Source organism: Dama dama, chromosome 27, assembly GCF_033118175.1.
Source record: "Dama dama isolate Ldn47 chromosome 27, ASM3311817v1, whole genome shotgun sequence".
NCBI lineage: Eukaryota > Metazoa > Chordata > Mammalia > Artiodactyla > Cervidae > Dama > Dama dama.
The window spans coordinates 38,402,424-38,415,406 of NC_083707.1; the positions used below are offsets into that span (position 1 = coordinate 38,402,424).

At 41.3% G+C, this 12,983-nt stretch overlaps 1 protein-coding gene across 2 annotated transcripts in view; it reads right to left on the reverse strand.

Annotated features, from left to right (window-relative positions):
- Nucleotides 1-12,983, reverse strand: part of DLGAP1 (DLG associated protein 1) — a 754,315-nt gene that overhangs the window by 127,233 nt on the left and 614,099 nt on the right. For both annotated transcript variants that reach the window (XM_061130894.1, XM_061130895.1), the window contains one exon: nucleotides 10,421-10,661. In XM_061130894.1, coding sequence (XP_060986877.1) covers nucleotides 10,421-10,661 — 241 coding nt within the window. The remainder of the gene's footprint in view (nucleotides 1-10,420; nucleotides 10,662-12,983) is intronic.

Consider the following 12,983-nt stretch of genomic DNA (forward strand, 5'->3'; position numbering starts at 1 on the left):
ATAATTGATAGAAAAGGGAAAAAAAGAGCAGCAGCATGAATTGACCTAGAGATTATCATACTAAGTGAAGTAAGAAAAAGAAAGACAAATACCATGTTTCCTTTACACGTGGAATCTAAAATATGGCACAAATGAACTTATCTACAAAACAGAAACAGACTCACAGAGAAGAGATGTGCTGTTGACAAGGGGGATAGTGGGGGGTGGGGGAAGGGGTGGACTGAGGGTTTAGGGTTAGTGGATGCAAACTATTACATATAGAATGGGTAAACAACGAAGTCCTACTGTATAGCACAAGCAACTATATCCAATCTCCTGCGATAAACTATAATGAAAAAGAATATAAAAAAGAATGTATATATGTGTATAATCAAATCACTTTACTGTATAGCAGAATTAACATTGTAAATTATAGTTCAACTAAAAATGGCCAAAAAATGGGTAAAAGAGAAAAGTTATCTTTTGTATGCTGGTGGAATTTACCTGTCAGTAGGATACCAGCAGATGGCAAAGAAAACTTTCAGTGTTAATAGTGACATGGCCACTGATCTCTCATTACAATAAATATAAGACTATTTCATATATACTTGCTACTGTAGTAAAATCATGATACTATTCATCTTGGTCTTCTCTTTTTAAATAAGGACTCTTGGCAATAGTAAAGGGTCATCCTGAATGCTTGACAGAAAGTCAATTGCAAGAGGAATAGACAGAGACACTAACCCTTGGCTGGAGCTGTGAAGGGATGTCCAAGTGCCAGCATTAATCACACGTATGGTTTTCAGTTGCTACTAGTTTGCTATATTTGTTAAAGTTCAATATGAATGGGATCAGACAACGTCAAACTTTGAAGAGTTTTAAAAATGTCTGTTTATTCCATTATAAAACAGTGTCTATGGAGGTATCAGAAAGATTAAAAAGTGAATTTTCAGGTTCCGTGTTGTCATTAATTTTTTGGGAGAAATTTCCCATATAACAAACATTCACAGGAAAAGAGTGTGATTTTCTAATGTGTGTTTTCTGATTGATCCTGGTAACTGGGTTGTGAATACTCAACCCAGCCAAGAGACTAGCCAGATCAGGAGTAAATCATTGTAGTATTTTTTTTTACTTAGTCCAAGGCAGAGACCAATGATGACTTCATCAGCCACAACACAAAATCTACCACCTGCTTACTTTACACATGAGTAGGTAAAGATTCCTTTTTCCATTCAGTGCTTTCTGACAGCTCTATAACTAGATCAAGGGGTTGGATATTTGATCTTTTAAATCCATCAAAATGTCAAAATGACAAAGTATAATATGAAATTTTAAACCCAAGTAGTGTATTTTAGTTTTTGAGGTTTCGTCTCTATTCATTGTCATTCCTCTCTCTCTTTTTTTTTAACATCTTTAATTTCACTTTAGATATTGCAGGGATAGACAAACCAGCATGAAACATGGTGTTGCTAATATGTGATCAAAACATTTCTTTTAAAGAGGGATTTTCAGAAAATTTTATGAAAAACACAGATTTCAAACATGGCAGGAACTAAATGAATATTTGTGGGAAGAAAAATGAAGTAAGAGTTTTTGGGCATCTCATTCTGTAGACAAATTTGTATTAAATTAGTTCAGGGTATAATATACTTTACCAAGCACTTATTGATGAGTAAAGAGAATTTAAATGTGGACTTCCCTGGTGGTCCAGTGGTTAAGACTCTGTGCTTTCAATGCAGGGGGCAAGGGTTTAATCCCTGGTCAGGGAACTAAGATCCCATATGCCATGCACTGTGGCCAATAAATAAATAAATTTCAAGTTCTTCGTCTTTCTACTGTATCTTTAAAAAAATAAAGAGAATTTAAGAGCCTGCTCTGTCACTTACTAACTTGGTCAAGCTGTTTAAACTTGCTAATAAGCCTTAATATTTTTTCCTGTATTGTGAAAACAATGATATCATATCCTGTACATGTCATAGACTACTCGTGAGGATTACACGAGATAATTTCCACAGCTGGTTCATAGTGCTTGCCAAGGAGTAAATGCTCCAAGATTAGCCATTATCATCATTATTAAACTAAAGCAGATTGAGAGATTTAAAATCAAAGTCAACAGAGAGACATTATGTGTATTGTACACAGTGCTTCCTTATTAATGGTATTGTTTGAACCTCACAACAACCCTCAAGGCTGGAAGACACTGGGACTCCATCACTACTAGCCCTGTGACAACCCCTCAGGTGGGCAAAGGCAGATTTGCAGGCTGTTTATGGAGCATGATACCTCCAGGCTGGCACTCTGGTCCTGAGAGGTGATTTTTTAAAAAAAATATTATTTTATTAAAATATAGTTGATTTACAATGCTGTGTTAGTTACAATGTTGTATATAATAAAGAGATTCATTTATACATATATATACATTCTTTTTCATATTCTTTTCCATTCTGGCTTATCACAGGATGTGAATATAGTTCCCTGTGCTATACAGTAGGACCTTGTTGTTATCCATTTTCTATATAATAGTTGGCATCTGCTAACCCCAAACTCCTGGATCCCTTTCCTACCCTCTCCCCCTTGGCAACCAAAGTTTGTTCTCTATGTCTGTGAGTCTGTTTCTGGTTTGTAGATAAATTCATTTGTGTCATAGTTTAGATTCCACATATAAATGATATCATATGGTGTTTGTCTTTCTCTTTCCGAGAGAAAAAGTTCATCCATGTTGCTGCAAATGGCATTATTTCATTCTTTTTTTATGGCTGAGTAGTATTCTATGGTGTGTGTATATATACTACATCTTCTTTATCCTTTCATCTGTTGATGGGTATTTAAGTTGCTTCCATGTTTTGGATACTGTGAGTAGTGCTGCTTGTTTTGGATATTGTTGAGTAGTGCTGCTTGTTTTGGATATTGTGAGTAGTGCTGCTATGAACACAGGGGTGCGTGTAAGCTTTTGAATCATAGTTTTCTCCAGATATCTGCCCAGAAGTGGGATTTGCAGGATCATATGGTAGCTCTATCTTTAGTTTTTGAGGAACTTCTATGCTGTTCTCCATAGTGGCTGTACCAGTTTACATGCCCACCAACAGTGTAAGAAGGTTCCCTTCTCTTCATACCCCTGAGAGGTGATTTATATGTGACAAAACTGCTGGAGGAGACAGACCCTCTATCTTCTTCAGTGTTGACAGGACTTCTGTATTTTATGACTTCATAATATTTCTATTTAGAGTACAGAAGAATGCCACCTTGAGGGCCCCAAAGAAGAAATGTTACAACCAAGTTCTTCCCAGAATCGTCACTGGCAGTTTTCTCAGATATTAAAAAACACAGAAGTTGCCTCACAAAGAGGCATAGTTTTTACTACAAATCTTGTTCTTTTTTTTCTGGTCTAAGCCTCCTAAGATGGGAGGAAGTGGACGTCTCCAGTCCTACATGGATATTTGGAGAAATTCAAGGAAGGGAGCCTCATAAGCAGAGGGACAAGAAACCAGTCCAGGCAAGATCTGAAATTTATTGCTTGATCTTATCTTGAGTAGAAAAGAAAGGTTCTTTGTTTAAAAAAACTTCTGGCCGATATCTGTCCTTTGGACTTCTGAACCTTTCCCTCATTGCTTTATAAAAACAACCTGTTAATTAACTTCATGCCTGTTAGAAAGAAGTGAACTTCCTCTGAACTCGAAGGATTCTCGGTGAATTTGTAGAGCTGGGGCTCAAAGAAGCAAAGGCTGGCTGACCTGGGGTTTATTCTGACTTTGCTTTCTGCTAGAGGCCCACCACTTTGGGTCTTAGTTTTCCTACCTTAAAATGAGTTCTGTGGATGAGATCAGTGATGATAACTTTTTTCAGTAAAAGGCCAGAGAGCAAATGCTTTTGACTTTCTGGACCATACGGTCTGCAGCAACTACTGAGTTCTGCTGTGAAAGGGTAAAAGCAGGCACAGATAATATGTAAACAAATGAGTGTGACTTTGTGTTCATAAAACTTTATTTATAAAAATAGGAAGCAGGTTAGATTTGGCCCCTAGGTTGTGGTTTACAGACCTGTGGACTGGATGATGCAGAATTTTCTTCTATTGCTAATATTTTATGATTCAGTCTGTTTTAATAGCAATACTATTTCCCGGAGAAGGAAATGATAACCCACTCCAGTAGTCTTGCCTGGAGAATCCCATGGACAAAGGAGCCTGGTGGGCTACAGTCCATGGGGTCACAAAAGAGTCAGACACGACTGAGCAACTAACACACACATTTCCCTGGAAAAGTCACCTTGATTATGCAAACATCTGTTGAATATGGAGTTTGTGAGGTACTTAAATATTATTCTGCTGGTTACTGCAGCATTCCTTGAGAAGGAAATGGCAACCCACTCCAGTATTCTTGCCTGGAGAATTCCATGGACAAAGGAGCCTGGCAGGCTACAGTTCATGGGGTTGCAAAGAGTCAGACACGACTGAGCGACTATCATTCATACTCATTGCAGCATTATTCACAATGACCAAATATGGAAACAATCTAAGTGTCCATGGAGGAATGGATGGATGAAGATATAGTATATAGGTACACAATAAAATATTTTTTAATTTTAATTTTTTAAATTAAAAAAACTTTTTTTCTTTTATATTGCAGTATAGCTGATTAACAATGCTGTGATAGTTTCAGGGGCACAGCATAGCCACTCAGTCATATACACACATGTATCCATTCTGCCTCAACCCCCCCAACCCGCATCCGGGCTGCCACATAACACTGAGCAGAGTTCCCTCTGCTATACAGTAGGTCCTTGTTGGTGATCCATTTTAAACAGAGCAGTGTGTACATAACCTTCCCAAACTCCCTAACTATCCCTTCTCCCCACCCTTCCTTCTATCCTTCCCCTCAGCAACCATAAATTCATCGTCTCAGTCGGTAAGTCTGTTTCTGCTTTGTAAGTCCATTTGATATACAATGGAGTATTATTCAGTAATGAAAAGGAAGAAATACTGCCATTTGTGACAATATGGGTGGACCTTGAAGGTATGATGTTAAATGAAATAAGTTAGAGAAAGGCAAATACTACATTATCTCACACATATATGGAATCTAGAAAAGCTGAGGCAGAGAATACATTGGTGGTTCCTGGGGGCTGGAGGGTGGGGGGAAGGCGGAGATGGTGATCTAAGGAACAAACTGCCAATTAGAAGATGAATAAGTTCTGGAGATTAATGTACACCATCATGATTATAGTGTTGCATGACACTATAATCATGCAACACTGTGTTGTATTCTAAGTTGCTAAGAGAATAGACCTTAAATGTTCTCACCACCAAAAAGAAATGATAAGTATGTGAAGTGATGGAGGTGTTAGCTAACACTGTGGTGGTCACCATGTAGCGATACATTCATGTATCAAATCAACTCATCGTACACCCTAAATGTACACAATGTGGTATCTGTCTGGTTTTGGTATCAGGGTGATGGTGACCTCATAGAATGAGTTTGGGAGTGTTCCTTCCTCTGCAGTTTTTAAAAACAGTTTCAGAAGGCTAGGTGTTAACTCTTCCTTAAACGTTTGCTAGAACTCGCCTGTGAAGCCATCTGGTTCTGGACTTTTGTTTGTTGGGAGTTTTTAAATCACAGTTTCTTAAACTTACACAGTGTAATATGTCATGATACCAGAGTAAAACAAGTATTTTTCTGTATCTTCTCTTACTTTTCTCTCTCCATTACTGAGTGCCTACCATGTGTATTATAAATATAAGTTACTACCTTAATGTCATTTTGCTCAAGATCTTGTGTTCAGGGTTTGTTGTTGGGGGTGGGTGCGTGGGGAGCAGGCTGTATGGAGGGTGGGATGAGGGAAGGTACGTTCAGTGTGGTTTTCTGTATGGAATGGCTGACCAGGTGTGATGACCCAAACCTGTGACAACTCCCAGACGTTAGCCCCAACCTCAGGTGCTCTAGAAGGTAACTGCTTCTGTATATGGAGCTGGGAGAGTGTGTGAGGTTAAGATTATGGAAAAGCATGTCTCTGTTTAAAGGGGAATGTGACTGCTCTTGTTGGAAAAATCAAACTGGAAATACATGTTGTGATCATGTGGCCCCAAGCCACACTCACAGGGCAAACTGTGTTGAACTCCCTGCTTGAGGACCCTGGCTGTTCGCCCAGGGGGATGCTCTGTCCTGGACCCTTGCTGCCCTTCCTGGGGTCTCCAGGAAGGACAGGAGACCAGTTCAACCCCATTCACTTTTAAGAGCTTCCCCTAATGAAAAGAATATAGCACACCAGCCAAATATCAGGAGCAACAGTGTGGCACATGCTTACTCTTCATAAAGTCACATTATTGTTACATAAGTCTGCCTTGAAAACTCTTGTAATGTAGGAGAGGAAATGTCTTAAAAGACCAGAGAGAATCACGTATCATGATAGCTCACCTATTTCTGTGAAAGAGTATTATTTTAACTCAAATATTATATTGGCTTTCAAATCATAAAAAGCAGTAAGTGTTTATTTAAAACATCTCCCTCTGTCCACACCCACTGACCCTCTGGCTTCTATGTGCTGGGTCACCACTGCAAACGACATATTTTGTGTCCTTCCTGACCACGTGTGTGTGTGTGTGTGTGTATCTGCATGAGCGTGTCCATTGATGATGATGCACTGTTTATGCTTATCCAGGCTCTTGTGTCCCCAGATTGAAGTCTGTCTAGCTGCAATGTGGCAATGCTTTCAAGAGATCTTGGATGCTTAGCATAGGAAGTAAAAAGAAATCTCATCCTTAAACACATAAAATTGCATTTGTATATTTCACAGGAGGCCAGCTGAATCCAGTTCTCTTAAGTGGAGGTTTGGGTCTATTTCTAGCACCAAGTTCTACTTTTACCTAAAATATTCAGACAATTGAGGTAACGGTGCTTGTTTTCCCACAGTCATGAGGCTAACTGACCACTTAAAAATTTTACTTTCCTAGTATTAGTTGTTCAGGCGTGTCTGATTCTTTTCGACCCCATGGACTATAGCCCACTGTGCTCCACTATCCATGGGATTCTCCAGGCAAGAATACCAGAGTGGGTGGTCATTCCCATCTCCAGAGGATCTTCCTGACCCAGGGATCGGACCCAGGTCTCCCACATTTCGGGCAGATTCTTTATCATCTAAGCCACCAAGGAACAGTACCTCTAATCCTCACCAAATAGTCCAATGGTGCAATGATTATATAGGAACTTAGTTGAATCTATTAGGTGGAGAGGTATCTGAGTGCTTGAAGCAGATAATAAAGGGAGATAATATAGGACTGTATCATAGTTAGATAAACCATAATGTCAATTAACCAAAAGAAGCACAACTATACATCACTCCCCAACTCAGTTCCTACTTGGCTCTTAGTCTCCACTAATCCTTGGTCATATCCCCAGGGGCTCCCTAGGGCCCCTTGGAGCTGAGCCCATCTTCCTGACTCTCCCACATGACAGTAGACATTTCTGTGGACCTTTCTCAGTGGTTTCTTTTTGCTCATATGAGGAATGGGCAAGATATGGAGGAGAAAAGCTTAGTAGTCTAGTTTACTAAACATCTGAACCATTTAAAATGGGCTGACAAAAATCAAAGACAGAATGTGGACTCTTGTGGGGGGAAGTTAATAGCTATTAACTGCAGTTGACAAAAATGAAGAATTGTTTTTCTGACAAAGGAGAGTTTAGGAAATTTAAAATCTATTGTGAATGTCCAAAATAATGAGCAAAGGCGAAATCTATGACACATCCTACTGAACACAGATGTAAATCTGACCTGTGTGCATAAGGGAAATGGTTAAAATTAGAGCAGAGCCATTTCCTGATTAACACAGATGAGTGCATGCTTTCAAAAACTAGTAGGTCCTATGAGAAGGCAGATTTTCTATGGAAGGAAACCAGTAGAAGAAAATATATTAATAATAGCACTGACGTCATCATGACAGAGAAAAGGAAAACTCTGTGTATATGTGTGTGTGTGAGACAGAGAAGAGGAGTAAGAAGGAAATACAGAAAGTCTGACAGAAGTAGAATTAAGGGCACAGAATCTTATTATATCCTAAAATGACTTTTTTTTAAAAGAACAAATCCATAGTATAAACTTTGAAAAGTGATATTAGAGTTCTAAAGGCTTTACTTAGAATCTATGACAGCATTTAGTTCTTAAACTGTTTGCTTATTTTTCTATGACTGTGAGGACGATATATCATAATGTTGACTTGGATGATGAAGGGTGACATCACCAGCTGTCCTGTACACAAATCTGGTATTTTATGCTTTTCACCATTCCCCATGACAAGTTCCATCTTCATGCCCCTAACCCCCTGCAGCTGCAGCCAAGCCTGGAGTCTTGCCACCCAGACAGGGCTCAGGACGTAGGACAAGGCTCCTAGAGCCCAAGGTGGAGCGGATGTTGTCAGCTCTGTGGGGTTCTCGTTGACTGCTCCCTGTTTTTGGCTGTTCTCCCACACAGGGCTAAAGCCTCTCCAGTTCTAAATGGAACAATACAAGACACCCCACCCCAGGCCGCCTTCACTTCCTTCTCTGATAGGCTAGTCACATTTGGCAAACACTACAGATGTCACAGATAATTCTGTAGTGTAAGTAGGTCCCATGAAAGATTTGGGATATACTGACACTACAAAATGATTCACTATTGATCTGAAATTCACATGTAACTGGCAACTTGGATTTTACCTGGTGACCTTATTATCTGAACTCTGGGAACCCCCAGTGTACCTGGGAAGGGTCTTAGGAAGGTCAGAATAGGGTATTTTGGGTGAGACGCACGGCACAAAGAGTAAATACATTGTCTATTAAAGGACAAAACACAAAATCCTCTTAGTTCATCTGAAAACAGTCATTCCTGAAGTCCTTGTCACGTTACCCACAACACTGCTCCTGGGTGTGGGGGGGGGGTGGTTCCCTTTTCCTTCCCTCCACCCTTCTGGCAAGGATCTGAATTTTGCGTATTTAAGGAGCAATTGCAGCACAGAAGAGTAGCTGGCAAGTGATGAATCTACTGTACAGAGAACAGATCAGACAGGTCTCGGGGGAGATGGTTGGGGAGGGGGCGGGGAAACAGGGAAACACCAAAGACGAAGCTAGAGACGCAGCCACACCTTCAAGCTACACTTATTGCACAGATGTAAACACGCACAAATATGCCCGTGAATGAATTTAAAAATGTGTTCATTTCCTGAACCAACTTTATTTAACTTATTAACCTTGTCTGTGGCTGTTTGTGCAGAATCTCCTAGTGAGCAAGAACGCACACCTGCCGTCTCTGGTGGGAATCGGCCACCCAGGGCCAGAGGTGCTGGGATACAGTGGGTCAGCTGAGCCACAGTGCTGTCTAGAAGCATCTCTTCCCTAATCCTGAGATCCTAATTTGCCTTGGTCCAGAAGGAACACCTGTTGTTTAACCTCTAATGGCTTTCTTACAAGTAAGATGAGAACCTATTAGTTCTCAAGCCAGCAAAAGTTCTAAGCTGAATGATAATTGCTGACATTTGAGGCACCTAGAATGAAAACTGAATAGTTTAGCATAGATTTTTCCTTCTGGTTAATTCATCATTTATCTTGACTTGATGTGATGATCTTTTTTATCAAACTAGTCTTTATTGGAGTAATGCTGAATTCTACCAAAGTTAAGACTAGTTATAATGGAGAGGATTTTCTTCTTGGACCCAAATGTTATTTTAAAAAAAGCATCCTGAAAGCCTCCAAAACAATACATACACTGTCACACACAATCCATGGCTATATTCCTACATAGGTCTAGTGTCATGGAAACCAGCTAAGCTCTTCTGTGCCTCTCTGATGAAAATCTGATCAAAAGACAGTGTAGTGGCATAAATCTTAAACTCAGTTTAGAGTGAAAAGGAGGTGCTGGGTGCATATAGATAGTCAGGAGGTTTAAAATAAAATGAAATAAATCTGCCTTTGGTTATAATGAAAGAAAACATAAGTTGTTCAATCAGTGTTACTGCATCATCCATTTCTTATTTTCTCACAGTGATAGTTCAGGTCTTTTGGGAGAGTCATTTTGTGTGTATCTTGGGATTTTAAAAGCTTTCCAGGTCTGCGATGCTCAACAATCAGGGTGTCTGATTCGTGGAGAAGGTCATAGCCCTGAACGGGAAGGTTTGCTGATCGAGAGCAGGAGTTGGCTGGGATGAGAGTACTGGTCCTAGGATGCTGTTTGGGCGTCTTGGGAACATCTCCCCCCTGTGCTGTCCCGAGTAGCAGTTTCCTCTGGTGATACCAGAGACGCAGATGGAGGAAGAAGGGGGTGCCTGACTGTGGCCGGAGGTTGGGATGCCTCGCGGGAAGTGGGTGGGGTTTGGTGTCTGGAGACCGTGTGATACCCGCGAGAGGACCACGTGCAGCGTCTGGGGGCAGTTGAGGGGCCGCCCGCCGGGGAGGGGTGCGCGGGGCCGGCTCCGCACACTCACCCGTGCTGCTCTGGATGGTCCTCACGGTGGTGGTGGTGCGCGGTGGGGAGGAGGACCGCAGCGACACGCACTCGTCGTCCTGCGAACAGCCCTTCTCGATGGCTCGCACGTAGCTGTGGCTCCGCATGCGGAAGCAGCCAGGCATCGGCAGGTCCAGGGCCTCCACCGCCTGCGACTCCAGCTCGCTGAACACCGACTCGCAGACCGACTCGAACTGCCCGTTCACCTCCATCTCGCTTACCTGCGGGGCCAGATGGGACGTTAGCAACCGCTCTTCCTGGGGAGAAGCCAACTCGCCCTCCGAGCATCTCCAAACCGCATCCCCCAGAGGAACACCCCATCAGATAGCATTAAATTCGAACGCATTTTAGCTTCTCAGCAAAAAAATCAGACCAGTCAATCCTAAAGGAAATTAACCCTGACCAGGACGAAGCTCCCATACTTGGCCACCTGATGCGAAGAGCTGACTCATTGGAAAAGACTCTAATGCTGGGAAAGACTGTGGGCAGGAGGTGAAGGGGACGACAGAGGATGAGATAGTTGGATGGCATCACTGACTCCATGGACATGAGTTTGAGTAAGCTCCGGGAGTTGGTGATGGACAGGGAAGCCTGACGTGCTGCAGTCCTTGGGGGTCACAAAGAGACACAACTGAGCCACTGAATGGCAGTCTCCTTACAGACTAATGGGGTGGTATCTAGCTTATAGTCAATTAAACTCTAAAGAAAGAGAACTTTGTTTTTAGAATGCAAGGAAGCATGGTGTTGGGAAATCATTCCTCCAGCTCATGCTGAGATGCTAATTTTCCTTTATCCCTTCTCCAGCAGATATAAATGCAAACCTAGGGGCCAATGTTACAGCCCACGGTCAGAGTTCATGTACTTCAATGGGGCAATTTTTGGCACAAACGTTTTAGAAGCTAGTATTTTTATTGTGCCTTTGGAAGTGACTAGTTCGTCAAATAATTTGTGTTGGCTGGAGTGTAATTTAGTGCAAAGTCTAGAAACAGGCCCTATATTTTCTGGCAAGATATATACATTCTGCACAAAAATAGGTCAACCCAGATATGTCAGTCTTGAAAGACACTATTATTGAGATTTTCAAACTATATACATACTATCTAAAAAAGGTTTACTCTTCTCTATAAAAAGCTGATATGGTCCACAAATTGTTTTTAAAATCTTCCAAATAAATTCTTCCCCTTTTTGAGGAATCAGTGTTTATTTACTTATATTCCTCTGTATATAACTTACACTGGATTTGAACACCACATTAAAAAAAAAAAAGCCAGACCAGGTTGTTTAATCGCTCAGTTGTGTCCAACTCTCTTGCCACCCCACGGACTGCAGGCCTCCAGGCTTCTCTGCCCATTGGATTTCCCAGGCAAGAACACTGGAGTGGGCTGTCATTGTCTCCAGGGGATCAAACTGTGTCTCTTACATCTCCTGCTTTGGCAGTTGGATTCTTTACCACTAGCACCACCCGAGAAGCCCCATATTATATTTATATGTATATCTTTATTCCATACTAAAGATCTTGGTTTTCAAGGACACAGAAAATGATAGAATTGGGATATTCCACAATGATTCATTGGTTTCTTCCACAGTATATACACAACAGCCTCAGAATAGCAAACTAATATCACTTCTGCGCATACCACTATTAAAAACAGTTCACAATTCCTTCCTTTTGCATGTGCTCTCTCTGTTCGTTCCTCATTTAAAAATAGTTGTGCTATAGAATGAGGCCAGGCTCCACCTTTGCAGTACCAGGTGCTACTGCCAGTTCTGACAACCCTAAAAACTTGAACTTCACTTCTGGGGGAGTAATCTGAAATGTAGATTTGAGAATTACTGGTTGGGGGGAAATAGCATTTAAAGTTGGAAGTTGTGTGTGCAAGATTGTGTATGAGTATTTTTGTATTAAAAAAATTTAAAGGCAAAAGAAAAAATTGTTGTGCTATTTTGATATTATCAGAGCACATCACATACATGTTCTTTCCCACTGTAGCTCTCATTAGTCCTAGTTTTACAAATGACTATATAGTTAATGTTTGTCACTACTTTTTTATACAAAAAGGTGATTCTTTATCCAGCCTAGACACACATATAGGTCAAGTAGCTCTAGATGGCTTATTAAGACCAAGAGTGAGCCCCCAACCCACCCCCAATTCTTCCTCCCCAGAAGAACCATTTTCAATTCTTCCAGGTGAATCTTACAGTATTTGCATCTATATTGCCAGACACATGCTTATGTGAATCTCCTGATATGTTCAGAGACCTCTGATAACCTCTTGGTTTCCTTCCTGCCCTTGAAACGTCTGTCTGGGTGCCTCCTACCACAATCTATGGCTGCTAAGCCCACTGCTGTGCTGGGATCTCCCTTCCCCATCATTCCAGGGGTGCCTTTCATTATTTAACTGGTGGTGGTGCCCCAGTTCCCCTTCCCCTGTTTTATTCCCTCTTTTCAGTGGAGCACATCTTCCAGTGCTTTCTTGGGAAGGCGGCCCCCTTCACATCGTTGGAAATGTCTGTACCACCTCCACCGTTAAGGGACAGCATGC